Genomic DNA, 18,162 nt, shown 5'->3' with positions numbered 1-18,162 from the left:
CATAACAAATTCATTCTCTGAGCATTTTTATGTCAAGTCCATAACGCAAAATGTCACGTCCATATGTTGGAATGGCCCAGCAGCATTATTTAAAATAATTTGACTTTCATTCATGCCCTCTCCAAACCTTTTCAGTTTAAATGATCCTTCTCTTCTCTTGCTGCTGTAATTCACCAATCTTTTTTGTAAGTCATGTGAATGAAGTTTTTCCTTTTACTGTCAAAGCAAATGTGAATTCAAAACATTTCTCCGCTTTCCATTGAAGTTTACCCCTTCTGTAGTTTACCTCCGCATTTCAAGGGAATGAAACAAACTCGAGAATCCTTCAAAAAGAACCTGTATAGGTTCTAAATTTATATATATATCTCTCTATATATCTTTATTTCTCACTATATGTATATTTGCACATTTTGCGCTCGGATTGACAAGTATTGCACATTTAATCACTCTGGTTCTTGATCAGGTCACGTTGTTCGCTTCTATGTGCTTGTGCAGCCTCACAGTTGCCATGTTTTAGGTGTTTGTATGTCATTATAAGTCAAGCCTGCTGCTGTAACACAACCTCTGCTGTGTGAAATATAAACTCTTTCAACCCGTCGACACAGTTTGCATTACACTACAGCCTGTTTTGTTCACAAGATGGCTGTTGACCACACGCAGAAGTGTTTCGCACGGCTTCGCTCTGCTATCAGAGTAGACCCAAAACGGACCAATTGAGTGCCGGTGGCCCCATGAGTGACATCATTGAACAGTCCTTCCGGTCAGCAATACGTCAACACATTTATTGTTCCATGTGGACGTCTTGTGATGAATCCATCTCTCAAACTCAAAGAGTGCAGTGAGGATAGCAGAAACGTTTAGATGTGGTATCCGGGAAGATATTTTGCTGTTACTGGGCTATGCTTAAAAAAAAGTGTAGCATAAGAAAAAGCAATGTTCTTCCCTTGATGTGACCGCAGCATCTGTGTGAAATTAAACTCTACCTCTTTTATCTCTCACTTTTGCTTCTGTCTCCCCCTTTAGCCTTTGTACAACCAGCCGTCGGATACCAAGCAGTACCATGAGAACATAAAAATGTGAGTAGGCTGTTTCTCCTGTCTCTCCTTCAGAACCGAAAACAACATCCACCGAGAGACTTGTACAGATCTCTAAAGCTTCACCAAATGCATTCATGCGTAATTCCACCTGAACTACTGCAGTGTTCAGAGATATTGACCGATGAGACTCGATGAGATCCAGATAGAAAATAAATATTCTAATGCCATAGTTCCTCAGATGTTTATTTCAATTGCTTTGTTTTGTTTGTCCAATCGTGTCTTATTTTAACTTAGACCTTCTGGATGTTATTATTGTTCTTGAAAATATTATGATTGGGCATTTTGCCTTTTACAATCCTAAAGGTTATTTGGCCTCAGGAGTGTTTAGGCAGGCGTGTGTGGTTATGAGAGAGAGAGAGAGAGAGAGAGAGAGAGAGAATACATATTTCTGCTGTTCTTTGATCAGGCCCAAATTAATGGTTTATTCGCTGCAGTCCTTTATCAACCTCAGCAGCAGTGATTCATGGGTAATGATCAGAACAGTGTAGTGCTTTTGTAAGAGCGTGTACAGGTCAGGGGTGTTGTGAATGGGATGTTAAGGTTCAGGCTGAATTGTAGTTTCCAGCGCATGACACACAGCAGCTAATCCTGCAGCCATCTGCTGCATAATGCAGTGCCATCTTTGTACCTAGACACTTAATCTCACCTGTGCATGTAACACACACACACACGTCAGCTGTTTGAAGACATCCTGGCAAGTTCAACAGTAATCTGTAATCATGCCAGTGATTTAATATCATGCTGATTTTCCTCTAAAATAGCATGCAGATCTAAACACAGTTTGTTCCAGGTCACACACACAAATAGAGAGGCTAGTAAGGAAGGGAAATTTAGTACCAGTTTCATTAGATTCATTATGGATCAACCCTGTTGAAAAGTTCACATTCAAAACGAATATTCTGTCATCATTTAGGTTGCGTTCATATTTGTTGTTTGGTTATCTTGGTCTGGACCAAAAATAAACAGTTTATATGTAAAGTCGCATCGTGATTGGACAGCTTCTATGCTTTATATTTTAAAACTTACCGGACATCCAAAACAATTCTGTGAGCTGGGTTATACATGCTCCGTGTATGTGTTTAATATAGTCAAAATGGCAAAAGGAATTCCTCTGTAACATGCGCAAGCACAGATCTAATAGAGGGTATGCATTAACATCACTTTACCACTTGAACCCGCCAGGACACGCCCCCCTTGAGTGCCTGGGCACTTTCCTCTGAGTGGTAAAACACGCAGCAAAATGGCTGAGAAGAATAGGAAAAACAACGAAATCGGGACTAAAACACGTAATTATTTGCTGAAATTACAAGCAGACTAGATGGCGATCCTTGCGACTTCCCTATGACTTACAAAGGAACTATCCTATAAAGACAGAGATGTTGGAGGCCAGAAATAAATTGGGATTGAGGCAATTCATCCGACCTATATAGCAAGCTTACTCTCGTACCCATACTTCCCCAAATGTTTGTTACGATACGCCATCTTTTTATTAATTTTAAATATGAATGTGCGTCCTAGGTGATGTGTTTTACAATAATTCTGCCTTTATTTGTGAGCTTAATTTTACATTCTATATGCTAAGCACAGAATGAAATTATTATTTTTATGACTAATTCACTTTTCTCGCTGTTGTGTACACGCACACAGGAATAGAGATCTCACTTGATATGTACAGTATATGTGAAAACAGGAAAAATGGGGCAATGTTGTTTTTTTCTCCTCCTCTACAGAAATCAGGCAATGAGGAAAAAGCTCATTCTTTATTTCAAAAGAAGAAACCATGCTCGCAAACAGTGGGTAAGTAAAAGCACCCAAACACACACATCGCTTTTGCACTGGGGCTGTCTGTACCTAAATATTAAGTGGATTAGTTTATTATTAAAAGCTTTGACAGCTCATGTTGAAAACTAACCAACAGAATATAACAGAAAGAGAACTGTGCTGGGCAGAGCAGTGCATTGAAACCTGTATCATTCATAATTAGGATCTATTGACAGAAATGCAATATAATCTACATAACTACGTCTTCAGAAATGTGTAAAGACCTTACATCATGAATCGTTATGTTATTATTACCTTAGAATTAGCTATTTCTATCCACATGCACAGCAGGCCCCATACATGGAATTCAGCATGTTGTTTTTACAGTAGCCCTTAAAAGACAAACTGTGCTAGAGAACGTGTTTGCTAAATACGTTATCTACTTCAGCAAAGTAGCGAAAACATGATGACATCGTAATCCTGTTTCAGCCACCGTAGTGCTGGTAAAGGGAGCGGTAGAGTGAGCCGTTGATAGCAATTCGCAACCTCACCACTAGATCTAGTGCCCTATGATTTCCGCAATGCAGAAAACACATAAAAACTGAATTTACTGTATAACACGGATTGTCACAGAATTTGGCAAATTTTTGATTAAATCAGTTTCAAAACCCATTATAAACCATTAACAAATACATGTTCTTTGCCATGGTTTCATTAACTGACAAATAAAATGACTGAAATGCATATTCCCTGTTTGTAAGAGGCACCGTATATGTGTGATGAAGTTACGTTAGTAAGGCACGGAATTATGCCATATTTATAAACATTTATTCAAAGTTGAGATGATCATGTTGAAGAGTCCGTCAAAAAAATCATTCTCATAAAGTACTGCAAGCAAGGAGGATCGTTGCCTCAAAATGAAATCATCCTTCATCAAACCCACTTTGTCTTTGAGCAACACACACATGGAAGCCATACTGAACAAGATCAGTGGGAAGAAAATATGTGTTGTGGTTGATGAAACGACTGACATTCGAGATTGCAGCGTTTAAACATTGTTATAGGCAAGTCAGTTATAATTGGTGATCATAATAAGTATAAAAAGTAATCATCTAAAACTATATACATTTAATTATTTGTACTAATTTCCCTTCTTGTTTTTAAAATTCAATACATAGAGGCAGATTATTGCTGCTGCGAGAAATAAATAGAAAATGTAATACTAGGTATAACCATTAGATGTAGTATAGGCCCATATAACAGCAACTTTTGAATATACAGTCCTGTGTAGGAGAAATTAAAACGGAAAAAATTGAATTTGGAAAAAATAAAACATATTTCATAGGGCCTTATAGATCCCACTAAATTTCATACACTAGACCTTTGATGCTTAAAAATGCCGGTGATGTCTGACAATTCTCTATAAATTTGTAGACATTTTCAGGTTTAATATCTTACTGTCTTTAACGTATGTCTGCATGTGCATTCAGGAACAGAAATTCTGCCAGCGCTATGATCAGCTAATGGAGGCCTGGGAGAAGAAAGTCGACCGCATCGAGAACAACCCACGCCGAAGAGCCAAAGACAGCAAAATACGGGAGTACTACGAAAAGCAGTTCCCAGAGATCCGCAAGCAGAGAGAGATGCAAGAGCGCATGCAGACGTGAGTAAATGCGAACGTAGCCTTGAGCTTCAGATGCTATAGCGAAAGAGCACGCGTGTTGTTTCAAAGGCTTGCGCTGACAGTGTTTGTGTTTACAGTCGAGTGGCTCCGAGAGGAGGGGGACTGGCCTCAGCAGCCCGGAGCGAACATGAGGTTTCGGAAATAATTGACGGCATCTCGGAGCAAGAGGTACGACAGTTTCTTTAAGTGGATTTTATACACACTTGATGCTGTTCGTTATGATATATTGTGGTTCAGTGCTTTGACGTCTTAAAGTGTGGATTACAGTAAGTGTCCATAAAATGTTTGCGGTCACGTGCACTTCCACAATGGACAAGCTCACCCAATCATGCTATTATGTGGACCTGATGTGGTTGTTTGACATTTTTACCCTTTCCAGACAAAGTAACTTTAGCGACTTTCAAACCCAAAGTCTTTTGAGTTTTTGTGGCTCATGCACTTCCTAAACGCAGTAACACGATGCGGAGGCCACATATTTGCTGACTGTTCTTTCTTCACCTCGCTCATACATTCCAGTCTCGGTTTCATTTGACTTTTTTTTATTTCATATTTACTACAGCCTCTTTTTCTCTCCACAGAACACGGAGAAGCAGATGCGCCAGTTAGCCGTGATTCCTCCAATGCTGTTCGATGCAGAGCAACAGAGGATAAAGTTCATCAACATGAACGGCCTGATTGGCGATCCAATGAAGGTCTACAAAGACAGACAGGTCATGAACATGTGGAGCGAGCAGGAGAAAGACACCTTCCGCGAGAAGTACGTTCTGCGCTTAGTCTCTCAATCTGCTATGGAAACTGTACGTTTCTTCAAGCCTCTCTTTCACGCAACACCCACAAGAAAGCTTTCACACAAAGCCTGATTGCATGATTTGATTGCCACAATGGAAAATTAATCGGGTTGTGCAATGTATTATGTTGTGTCATTATTTCCCGTATTTGTGAAGGCATTTCTCAGTTTTTGCAATTCAAATCTCTCAAAAAAGTGTATGTGATTTCTTGTTTGGATCTCAAACATTTTCGGTAATACTGTAGAATTCGAAAGGAAACGGAAGAGAGAAAGAGATATTGTCTGATCTAATTGTTTTGCGTTTCCTCAACTGGGTGAATAAGGAAGTTAGTTGGCAATACCAATCCTGCGACATGCTAGCCGAAGGAACCACATTCAACTTTGAGATCGACAGCATTACGTTCTCGTTTTAAAACATCTTCTCTCTGCAGGTTTATCCAGCACCCGAAAAACTTTGTCCTGATAGCCTCCTGTCTGGAGAGAAAGGTACACCTGTGGCTTTATTTATACCATCATAAAGGCACTGCAGTCTGTGTGTGCAGACCATATGTAAACGATTAAAGTGGAGATAGTAAGGGTTGGATTTTTTTGTGTTTGCAAAGACGGTGGCCGATTGCGTCCTGTTTTACTACCTGACTAAGAAGAATGAGAACTACAAGAACATTGTCCGAAGGAACTACCGGCGGAGAGGCAGGAGCCAGGTGAGACTACATCTCCCAGTGTCAAATGCCGCGTTTCATTAATGGGACTTCTTTTTTTGTGTCGATGAAATTTGGCCATCAAGATGTTATGTTGTTCGATCTAGAAGTGACAACCGAGTGATTGACACAAAATCTTGGCATCTAGGATGTTAAATGTGATTCGATACTAGTATCAACATATTGTCTTTTAAGGCATTAAAAACAATGACTGTCATGTTTAAACACAAATTCCACATAACTATAAAAAATATAAACATGTTTTTCAAAACATAAATATATAAATATAATAATGTAACAACCCTTAAAAAAAGAGAAGTCTTTTATTATTCATATCTAATTAGTTAAATAGTTTATTTTCAGAAAATTATTTAAAAAAATGTAATGAGGAAAACTACCAGTTACGGCAATGATAACCAATATTGTCGCGTTCAACAAGAAAAAGGATTTATTTATATTTCTATAATGAAAAAAGTTGTATTAAGCTGGTAGCCATTGGAATGTACTGGCTGATGTGTTACTTCAAACACACTTGGATTTGTTTGGTCACTCAATTAGTTCTCTGGGGCTTCATTCCCGCTCTGAATAATGTTGTAATAATGAGTTATCACAAACTACGACTGTATAGTTGTGCTTTTACAATCTTTATATAGTAAATGTAAGATAAAGTGATGGTTCACCCAAAAGCGAAAATTCTATCATACTCACCCTCATGTAATTTCATATCTGTATAAATGACATTTTCTGATCTGGAACATCATTGACTACCATTGTAGGAAAAATACAATGGTAGTCAAAGGTGCCCTAGAACTTTCTTTGAACTGATGTCGCCAATGTTAAAACTTGAAGTGGCGATGAGGTTTTAAAATGTATGGAAAGAGTCTTAAAAAGTATTAATTTAGCTCCATGATTTCTGTATATACCATATTATTGTTGTACCCTGTCAAGGATTTAATTAAAGCCTTTTGTTTAGCATTAACCTGGATGACGCCATGTCTATGTGACATGATACACAAGGATCTCGGCCGCATTATAATTTAAAGTACAAATTGTAGAACTATAGCTCATGTTTGTTGCATGTTGCCGTCTGTGGCAGCACAATGTATTAAATATGTACATTGTGTACAAGTTTAGTTGTCTGTTCATTTGTTGCTCGTGATTATAATGATTATGTGAATTCAGCTAAGTATGTGTGTGTTGTGTTATTAATAATAAATCAGTTTAATCTAATGAGTCTATCACAGGAGCACTCCTCAAAGGGAGCTCGATCTACATGAAGCAATTATCTAGCTCCCTGCCCTGCTGGAGTCCATCGCATTTCTCCCATGTTCCCTACTCAACTTCAAAACACACTCTTTCATTTCCATGTGTGTGTTTATGATGGACGCTGTGAGAGAAAGTCTGGGTGCTGTTGCTTGAATGCAGGAATTTTTTGTTGCTTTTGAGAGAGAGAGAGAGAGAGGCACTGATATTGTTAGAACGAGAGCCTTGTGTGTGTGTGTGTGTGTGTGTGTGTGTGTATTGCCTGCAATAATCGCAGGCTCAATAAAAGCTGATAGAATAATGAGCCCACAACCCAAACGCATTTGTTTTACTGGTCTTCTGCTGCCGGAACTGCACTGTTCAGGTCATTAAATATCGCCCGCTCTCAATAGGCTCATGTTAAAACTCTCTCAGCCAATACCAACCCAACAAAGAGAGAGAGAAAGCGGTACAGGGAGATGAGTCTGATGGGTGAGAGAGCGCAAGAACAAAAGGAAACCTGACAAACAGAAAGGAAGTTATTGTATGGATGAGCGCGTCTGTATATGTGTGTTTAACTGGGCATGAATAACTGTGTTTGTTTGTGCGCAGCGCAGTAAGATGTGGGTAGTTGACAGGGCGTGTAATTTTACCGTCCTCGGTAGAAATTGTCTAGTCATTTTTGTCTCATGTTTTTATCGTTTGGTTGCATAGTAAAGCTAATGTTGATTACATCTGTATTGTTATGTGTATTCCAAGAGTGGTTTATTTATTTCTGAGAGGTTTTCATCAATAATCAAATGTATCGCATTATCATTTTGCATGTGGTTTTTGAAACACTACGTGGATTTTGTACTTTTAGAAATGCTTTTTTCTGACCGCTGAGGTATTGAAATGATATGATAAATTATTTCGTTGATGTAGTAAAAGCTTGTCATACTTTTTCTTATACAAATATTAACATATCTTTTGTTTGTCAACCCGGTGTGCTGAGTTGTACAGCTCAGAGGCAGAATCAGGGCACAGAGATGTCTGTATAGATCTCCTTCTTTCTGCACTCTTTCATTTCATCGATCTCCCTCTCCATCTCCAGTCCCCTCAGATTGTCAGATTATTTTCCCCCTTTTCATCATCCTGTCATCTATTTTCCCTTCCACACCAGCTGTCGTCAAGCGTTCTCTTTTCTGTCCTGACAAATACAGATGACTTGCGCTGCCTCATAACTCAGATACATTTTTCTGTAAAGGAAAACCCACATACATTGATGAGTGAACTGGGTGATGAGGGCACTGCTTTCCACTTGCAGGCTTTCTTTTTTCTTCTGTTGAGCAACATGTTTCTTACTCACTGTGCTTATATACAGTAACAGGATTTATAGCAAGATTTATTGGTTCTGCGTGACTTTGTCTCTTTCCTGATGGAAATAGTTAAACACATTGATGAACATCAATTCATTTAGTCCTTTATATAGGGAAAGAAAGTGTTAACAGGAAGTGATGCTATTAATGTTCCATGAATTTATTACGTTTTTTATTGTCTCTTCCCACAGAACAACCAACAGGCACAGCAACAGGTGAACCGCAACAACCAGGAGGAAAAAGAGGACAAGGAGAAAGAGAAAGAGGCAGATCGCGAGGAGGAAAAGGTCGAAGGAGACGACAAGGAGGAGGCAATAAAGTGAGTCTCTTTATCCATCTTTTGCTCACCTTTTCTCTCTCTATTGTTCCGCAGCGGCCACAGAACTTGTATGTCTGTGATTCAGCTTAAACGGAGAAGGCACAGTTATATAACCAGCAGGTGGAAAATGCATTCATCTTGCCACTCAACAATGTTGTTAAAATCCTCTAACTTTGAGCTCTTTTAGTTGCTTGGATCTTGGAGACTCCTGGCTAGAACTGTCGTTTCAGTTTCCTGGAACGATTGAATGTGTCAAATATAGATTCTATGTCATTTCAACCCCATTTTGGGAGCTGTTGGCTGGCCAACACTAGTGCAATCACAGGTGCACACCATATTAAAGTACTCAAGGGAAATGCAGGTAACACTGTGTATAAATCTAAACCTGTGCAGTCAGCAGTGCTGTAGAGTGTGATTAGGGTGCATTAGCAGCGGCCCCAATACACGGCCCTGAGTATACGCCTGACATGTCGGCTATACATTAAATGTGAACATTAAGCCGAATCTGTGCTTCCTAACACTTCTCTCCAGTGAAAGTTACAGCCTGCGGCCACAGCTGGTGCTCCTATTTTTAGTGTCTTTATCTGCAAGATGGATAATGTGCAGGTAAGATAAATGAGAGTCTGCTCGTCCTATGGCCACATCTTTCCATTGTGCTGTGCTGCTGTTGGGGAATTCACTCAATAGTGAGGCAAAATTCTGTATTTTGTTGACACAGGGTTTATTTTTGTAAATTATTGGTATCTCTTTTTATAAACATTATGATTTAGGGATGCTCACTGATTATTAATTGAAAACAATTGTATTAAAGCTCACATTTATAGTTCTGCATCCTTCAAGTTCAAGTTTTAAAAAAAGAATAGTGTTTGAATTATGAGAGTATTATGCCCTGATGTGATTTACTTTCAATTAAAAACTGATGATGGTTTTGTTGTTTCTTTCTTTTTTCTTGTAGAGATGACACCTCTGGTGAGGACGGGGAGGAGAAAGAGCCACCTGTAGCTGTTAAAGGACGACGCACTGCTAACAGCCGCGGACACCGGAAAGGACGAGTGACTCGCTCTATGACCAGCGAGCAGGAAGAGAATACTTCGCCACTCAATAATGAACTCGGTTAGCATACACACTGCCTATCCCACACACCCACATCGAGTCTAGTGGATGAATGCCTCTGTATTCTAGTGTCTCTCAAGTCCATTGTATTCAGAGTCAAATAAGTCCTCAGATGAGTTGTGCATGACCTTCTAACATTGTTCCATTCTTTGTTTTTTAACTTCAGTTTTTTAGCTTGCCTAGAGGTGACCTTAAGAGCACTTTGACTTATGTAGCTTATCTAGGAGTGTTCTTGAACTTCCAATTATTGTAGTGCAGTTAAAATGTGGTATATACATAAGGGTCAGAACGATTCCTCCGGCAGCTCTTGGCCTTTCCCAAGGTCCATCACGAGAGCTCTCGAGGCTCTTTCTAATTTCTCTTAACCTTCAGTCTGTTCCTTTGCTTTGTTTATTCAAGTATTCCCTTGAATATAACCTCTTCATTCTGTATTTTTTTTATTGGTTGCCTCACGCAGTGATGCAGAGCAACAGTTCTTTGGATCGATGTGTTATTCCATTGTTTTCTTTGTGTTACAGCAAACCTTGAGATGAACGAAAGCTCGCGCTGGACTGAAGAGGAGATGGAAACCGCAAAGAAAGGTCAGAATCCGTGTGTGCGAGCCTGTTTGCTTTTTACTACACTGTACATATTTTACAGACTATACAGTATTTTAACGGATGGAATTAATTATGCAACACAGAATAAGGTGTATATAAAAGTGATCTGGATAAGATAGAGCAATGTTAACAGAAAGCATTTTATGTTGGCCATTTAGAATTTTCTAGTTTCGTGAAGAGTCTCTATAATGTTCAAGAACTTTTTTGCCATTTTATTGCAAATTGACTGAATTTCAATTTAAATGTGTTACATTGAGCTATGAATACACTTGGATTGGCGGCTCAGGCGTAGTCACATTAGCCTAAGTATTTACCACATAAGGGGTGGGGGAAGTGTTGAATTTTATGAATGACGGGCATTCCAACTTCGTGGAATTCTGCGGCCGCGATAAGAACGGCAACCCTCAGCCTAGCAACTCCACAAACATTTACTCCGACGCCAGAGGACATGCTGTGCTCTTGCCCTCATTTCACAATTCACACACACATCTGAATGCGCTCGCTGTGTTTATCTGACGGTTGTCATTTAACTAAATGTCTCAGAACAAACAATAAGAGCTCTATTAAGAGATCTTTGAACACACTCGCACTGGATTATATAAGCAAAACGCATGAGTAATGAGCGAAGCCTTGATCTTTGTATGTGTCAGTGTTTGGACTGTAATGTAGACGGCCGTTCGTCTGACCTAGTTGAGACTAGATCCACGTCGCTCTGCTAACAGCTCTGTTTCTCTGGTATCGGCACTTTATGTCTGATCCGTGAGGCCGCCTGTTCCACACTGTAACTTAATAACTCTGAATTAATGATAAAGTCCCTGGAACTGAATCGGATTTGTTGTTTACATTCGACAGGACTTGTCCTCGCGTACATGCCAACATGAGGGTGTATTAAGTAACAGCATCTTAAACAGATACACAAATTTCTAAAGCGTGGAAAATGTACAAGTAAAACAAAATTATCAATATTTGTGGTGCAGAAAATCTTGACTAACATTGCAGATGCTGCGGAGAAATCATTTTAGTTCACATTGTTTGTACATATTTCTTTTTAGCACAGTAGATTTTAGCAGTCTTGCACACTTGCACACCAGAACCCTGCTGTACTTAACCTTATCTTAATCTTTCCCTCACCCCTCATATCCTGCGAGCCTGACCCCTCTGAACGCCAGCCAGTTACCCCGTGTGCCCTTTAGAAAGCAGCTTATGGCTCTATGTGCTAATCTGTTTATATCTGGTCACTTTTAAAGAGAAAGAGCAGGAATATGCGTTGATGGCACTTGGATGTCTCGTTGCGTTCCAACGCGCACAGATGGAGAGAGAGAGACTGGTGGCACAGCCTTTTAAAGGCAGAGTGGCCTTGCATGTGTGCACGTCAGTGTAAAAATGAAGGGAGTCGAGTCTTTTTGCGCGTGACCCATGACGGTTCTCACCCCTCCTATTGTGCTATTTTTCGTATAGGAATATTTGTTAGATGTAATAAATGCTGTGAAACTATGCGACGCAACTTTCACATGAGTGAGATCACAAGTAAAAACGTTAGTTATCTACAGTGTGTACATGGTTCATTCTATCTGTGTGTCGTCTCTCTCGCTCTCTGTAAGCGGTTGAATTCAGTTGTATGAGCGGAGAAAGGAAGTGGCTGAATTGTGGGTTGGCACGAATCGGAGGACTTGGCAAGCAGTCCTGTTCCTCTCTCTAGTTCTGTCTCTCGTTCTCTGAAACTGTTGTCAAGGACTGTGTGCAGAGGTCACTTTGAAGAAAAAAAAGCAGGTCAGTTTGGAGGAATCGCTTCCCCACTGCTTTCTCATGATATCAACATCAAACCTCTCGGATCACCTCTCTCTCTGTCTCTCTCTCTCTCTCTCTCTGCCACGATCCTCTTATTTTCTGTTTGCCTTTGATTGTTTGTACATAGATGCCTTTTGGCACAGAGACTGTATCGGTGAGTGCAAAAGCGAGAGAGAGAGAGTGATAGAAGAGATCAGATGGGGTTGTGCAGGGAGGGGGAGGGCATTAGGGGGTGGAGTTACTGCATCTCGGCTTCACTCTGCTGTTAAAGTCCAGCCAAGCGGCAGCCAGTGAAGAGGAGTGGAAAAAAACTGTGGCCTTGAGACCGAGCGAGAGAGAGACAGAGAGAGAGAGAGAGAGACAGACAGAGCGAGCGAGCGCGTGTGAGTTTGATAAATACAGAGAGCCAGAGAAGAAAAAGAGAGGGGCTGCTCTTTGGAGAGAAACATCAGCGCGGCTATCGGAAGGAGGAGGGTATGGAAGCAGAGCTGCTTTTCCCTCCCAAACGCCACTCCCTTTTTCTCTTTCCTGGGTTTCCTCGCGTCGTGCCGGAGCTTCGAGAGCCTTTCTTGTGCATTTCCATGGAGTTGGAAGTGTTGGAGAAGATAAAAGACTGATGGAGCGATGAGGAAGAGCGGACAGCTGGACTTTATATCTTCTCCATGCAAGTCTCTGATTGGAAGATCCCCATTCGGCTGAGGTTTTTGATTGGATGCAGCATCGTCACATGATCTTGAATAAACAGAGCTGATTGGACGGTTTCCGCATGGCTTCTGTCTGACTGGAGTACTTGCATTTGGAGGTATCATCTACTTCTGGGTTTTGTAGTGGACTTAGTGTCGCATTTTGAAGTGAAACTGTGGTTTGCTGTGAGCTGTTGTGAATGAAACCTGCGTTCCAGGAAGTGTCCTAAACAGACGCTTTGCCTTGTGGTGGATTGTGCAATAATGGACCTTTGGAATTAACCGGATATGCGAAAAAAGATGTGTGGATGAATTGTGTGTTAGCAGGCTTGCATGTATAGAAGACTTTGCAATTGTGTCATGCTTTTTAAGTGTTTTTGACAAACGGCTGGAATAGAGACAGAAAGCAAGCTCTGGAGATGGTGTTAAGGATAAACACGCGAATGTGCAAATCTTCAAAGACATCAAATCATTTCTAGGTTTGTTTGTAGTATTTTGCTCCATACACATGCATTTCTCTCTCTCTCTCTCTCTCTCTCTCTCTCTCTCTCTCTCTCTCGCGCTCTCTCTCTCTGCTCCACAGACTGTCTAGTAGCTCTCTTTTAGAGGACAGTAAATGCTGTATTGTAGTCATATGTCATTTAAGTCCGAGCAGATATTTAGACTGGACAAGATTTCTAATGTGAAGCTAGTCGAAACTAAACTTGGATTAGTCATTGAACGGTAAAGGTTTCTGTAGAGCTGACAGACGCCTGCTGAGCGTAAGCTCGGTGTTAAATGATTGAGAACGGTTCATGTCAGGCTGCCGTCCCACTTTCCTCCTTCAGATGCCAAATGACAGCACATGATCTTTGACCTTTTATTGAGGTTTCCATTAATGACGTCGCGAGGCCAGGCGGATGGGAACGCTAGAGGCTTCTGTAAGCAGGCACACAGGATCTTGTGTTATGTTAACGTTGAGAGATTGTCTGTTAGGCTGCGTGTCATATAAATCTTATATAAACTGTACCAGCTGAGGTGCTGGCCTATTTTGAGTGCATTTGTCTTACTGTGGCACAGAGTGAGGGAAACATTGTGCAAATACACAAGTTTGTCAGAGTTGTGGATTGGGAGTTTGTTGGAACTGATGATCTGGAGAACTCTCATGTTGATCTGTAAATCTGAAATGGTTATTTGGCAATGTTAACAATTTGCTTGGCTGATATATTGGTCTGTGACAATGCAAGTTTGATAGCGGCTTGTGTTAGCCAATCATCTTCCATTTTCCCTGTTTTTTTGGCTAGTTTGTATCAATAAAATGGATGAAAGGGCAACAAAAATGTTTTGTGTCTCTCGTGCGTATATATAATTACTATGACAATGACACAAACACTCGACTCATGGCTCTGTTTCCTTTTTTTGCAATTGAAAAGGTGAGAATGTTCCTTCTCTTCCCGTCACTGCGCAGGTCTGCTTCAGTATGGCCGAAACTGGTCCTCCATTGCCAAGATGGTGGGCTCCAAAACCGTCTCCCAATGCAAGAACTTTTACTTCAACTACAAGAAGAGACAGAAACTGGATGAGATACTACAACAGCATAAAATAAAATCGGTCCGTTTTTATGTATTTTTTATTGTTTGTATATTTTGAAAGATTTAGAGGTCCAGGAATCAGTCGATTATGGTCAAAATCATACTAATATAGTTAATGAAGAATTACAATAACAATTAATTATATAATAATAGTAACAGTGATACTTCTACCAATAATAGTAATACTGATGATAATAATAACAACAATATAATAATTATGATGATGATAATAATAATAATAATAATGATACATTTTGATAAAAGTATCAAACATGGTTTGTGTGTTTGCAGGAAAAAGAGCGCAAAGCCAGGCGTAGAGGTAAAACTGTTCAGAACGAAGAGGCAAACGCTCCTGCTGCAGAGGAGGAGGAGATGGAGGGATCTGGAGTCAGTGGCAACGAAGAGGAGGCTCAGGAGGATGGAGAAGGTACAAATAAAAACTCAGTTTTATCTCCTATGTGCACACTGAAATCTTTTCTTTATTTCCCTCTTCATAGCGTGATACAAAGATCGCATTTGAGGCACGTTACTTATTGACCCTGTAACATAATGAATGATTAGACAATCTCTATATAGTTGTTATCTAACGCAGATATGAAGCAGTGCACCTTTGGGGCTTTGTGGCTACCAGGAAATCCCTCAGCAGCTTGAATCCAACGGTGTAGAGCTTTTCTCAGAACATGAGCAACACGTGGTGGAGAGTCAACTATGACCTCACTCGTGATAGAACCCTGACCTACTTCTGTACGCTTCGGAGAACGTGGCGACAGTAATACAGGCAGAAATTGGTTTCCAGGAGAGCTAGGCTTTGCGCCCTGAATGGAGTAATTGAAGTGGTTTTGTTGAGAGTTTTGCTAACACTGTCTGGGTGCAGATGAATATCTTTGGGCGGGTGCGTCGTAGTGCGATCGTAGTTTTGGAGTCGTGGTGTCACAGGGTCTACTCGTGTCCGCAATAAATCTATGAAGTGAGTGCTTTGTGCTCTGTGTTTGGCAGTCAGGTGTGGCTTTACCGATACATAGCTTTCATAAAGCCCCATTTATCAGGTCAAAGCTTGTGATAGAAAGCCAACAAGGGGAAGTGCTTATTATGTTATGGTTATTGTGTAATTACATCCAGATGAGAGTATGTTCAACCGCTGGGGTTTGCCAGTGGGAAAATGAAGCTCATCATAATCCCCTGCTGTGCGTTTACTAGTAATGTTTTTTATTATTTATTATTAAAAAACAGGAAATGAACAGGAAATGATACATTTGCTTTCAGTTTTGTTTTAAAATATTGTTACCAAAGGGTTACTATTTGTGAAATTTAATTCAAAAATGCATTTAATTTATTTCAATGCTTCATGTTAAAGGGATAGTTCACTTGCTAAAAAAATTAATCTGCATTATTTATTTAAACTCATGTCATTCCTTTCTTTATGATATATGTATAATGGTTTATTTAAAAAAAATCCTAAATAATTAGACATCATGACAATTTCAAATCGTCTCACTGTTATCCTCACTTCTCCCATCACCCCATTGTCCAGGTGGTGCCAATAACAGCTCTGACACGGAGAGCCTCCCTTCCCCACGCTCCTCAGATGACAGCAAGGTCAAAGAAGAGGGCTCGACACGATCCAAATCTGCACCCAACGCTGCCGCCACCTCGTCTTCCGCAGACAAGGACGCTGTGACCGGCGATGCGCTGCCAGAGGAGAAGCCAACAATGGAAAACATAGAAGGGGAGCAGGCAAGAGTGAAGCAGGAAGTGAAGACCGAACCAGGGGAGGCCTGTAAGGAGTCAGCCGGAGAGGATAAGAAACCTCCTGCCCTGGAGGCCGAGGAGTGCAAGAAAGAGAGCAAGAAGAAGGAGCATGGAGGAAAAGGGGGAACTCACGATAGTGACTCCAGCGCCACATGCAGTGCAGACGAGGTGGAGGAAACTGAGAGCTCCGAGAAGAACAGGTGAGATTGTGTCCTTGTGTGTTTTGAGGGCTGATTGGTTGGTTGGGCGGGGTCTGGTGTGTATTGTGGTTTTGGTGGCTGGTTGAATGGGGATTGTTGGTTTGTCCTGTAGGGCGGCTCTGTTTTTCCATGACAGCAACAGTGTATGTGTTGGACGTGCCGGGGGAAATATTTCCCCGTAAGGCTCGCCAAACAAAACAGCCAGCGCTCTACGGTTCATGTGTGTGTCTGGCTGTCTTTTGTATATTTTGTCTTTAACGTTTCCCTAATACAGCACACGGCAATCATATATTGGTTTATGCGAGCTAAAATGCAGTTTGAGCGTATGTGTGTGTTTGCGCCTGTGGCATTAATGGGTTGTTTACAAAGATGGTAAATAAGAGAGAATGAGGCTCTGACCATATTAAGCAATAATTCTTTCTCTCCTTGCCTCGCTCTCGATACAATGACGTCTCCCAGGCCAAGTCTGCTGAACTTTGCCCATGATGGAGTGATCTCGTCTCCTGTTCCGAAACCCCTGGACCTGAAACAGCTTAAACAGAGAGCAGCCGCTATACCTCCCATTGTGAGTTTTCATCCACGCATACATACAGTACATTAACTTTTCATTTGTGTTACTTAACTTTTGACCACATAACACTGGATTGGAATATAATTATAAGCATTTTTGTGTGTTTAGATGCCAGAGGTCTCTCTGACATGCAGCGGTAACCGGGCCGGGTTGCTAGGGAAGCAGCAGGCCATGCCCCACGCTCTGGCGTTGTACCAGCAACAGATTACCATGGCACATGAATCCTCCCAGGAGGCCAAACAGCAGCAACCACAGCCAACCAAATCTCAGCCTTATCCAGGGGGCCGGGACTCCAGCAGCCCACGGATAAGGACTCGCAGCCCCGGCATCTCTGACAGAGAGAGAGAGGGTATTCCACTTTGTGCCATACTTTACTTTCATCTGTCCTTACCTACCAAGATCTTCCCGCCGTTCTCCAACTCCTATCATTTTCCTTAGTTTTTTTTGTCGTCTTATGTCTGCAGCACCAGTTGAGCGAGTTTTGATGTGTGTGTTTGCGGGTCCTGCACATGTTTGTTAAGCAGGAGTGTTGTAGAGTTTCCTTATGAGTGCTGTGAAGAACATCAGCCGTAAGTGTGAAAGAGGTTATGAAGGGGTACGAAACTGTAACAAACGGAATAGATAAACAAAATAGAATTGTATGTGTGGTAGTAGTGATAGTTTGTGATGGATCGCCCAAAATGTTTATTTTTTCATAATTTACTCACACTCTTGTTATTTCAAATTGATTGGACTTTCTTGAGCGGAACACAGAAGAAGATATTTTTAGGAATGTTGTTAATCGGCACCCATCCATTTTGTGTCCATACAATAGAAGTGATTGGGCGTCGTTGCTGTGTAGTAACATTCTTCAAAATATCTTCTTTAGTGTTCTGTGTTTTATGAAAATCATACAGGTTTGAAATGACAAGAGGGGGGAATAAATTATGACCGAATTTTCAT

At 40.8% G+C, this 18,162-nt stretch overlaps 1 protein-coding gene across 3 annotated transcripts in view; it reads left to right on the top strand.

Moving 5' to 3' along the window:
• ncor2 (nuclear receptor corepressor 2) overlaps positions 1 to 18,162 on the top strand; it is a 70,137-nt gene that overhangs the window by 35,151 nt on the left and 16,824 nt on the right. For all 3 annotated transcript variants that reach the window (XM_079467497.1, XM_079467495.1, XM_079467496.1), the window contains exons 8-22: positions 1,024 to 1,076; positions 2,828 to 2,894; positions 4,349 to 4,521; positions 4,620 to 4,710; positions 5,121 to 5,299; positions 5,761 to 5,815; positions 5,932 to 6,030; positions 8,819 to 8,946; positions 9,902 to 10,059; positions 10,578 to 10,640; positions 14,577 to 14,719; positions 14,992 to 15,127; positions 16,232 to 16,649; positions 17,109 to 17,214; positions 17,329 to 17,569. In XM_079467497.1, the coding sequence (XP_079323623.1) occupies positions 1,024 to 1,076; positions 2,828 to 2,894; positions 4,349 to 4,521; positions 4,620 to 4,710; positions 5,121 to 5,299; positions 5,761 to 5,815; positions 5,932 to 6,030; positions 8,819 to 8,946; positions 9,902 to 10,059; positions 10,578 to 10,640; positions 14,577 to 14,719; positions 14,992 to 15,127; positions 16,232 to 16,649; positions 17,109 to 17,214; positions 17,329 to 17,569 (2,110 nt within the window). The remainder of the gene's footprint in view (positions 1 to 1,023; positions 1,077 to 2,827; positions 2,895 to 4,348; positions 4,522 to 4,619; positions 4,711 to 5,120; positions 5,300 to 5,760; positions 5,816 to 5,931; positions 6,031 to 8,818; positions 8,947 to 9,901; positions 10,060 to 10,577; positions 10,641 to 14,576; positions 14,720 to 14,991; positions 15,128 to 16,231; positions 16,650 to 17,108; positions 17,215 to 17,328; positions 17,570 to 18,162) is intronic.

The sequence above is a fragment of the Barbatula barbatula genome (assembly GCF_947034865.1).
Source record: "Barbatula barbatula genome assembly, chromosome: 11".
Lineage (NCBI taxonomy): Eukaryota > Metazoa > Chordata > Actinopteri > Cypriniformes > Nemacheilidae > Barbatula > Barbatula barbatula.
The sequence above is the reverse complement of the archived record's forward strand: the minus strand, read 5'-3'. Positions and strand labels throughout refer to the sequence as shown.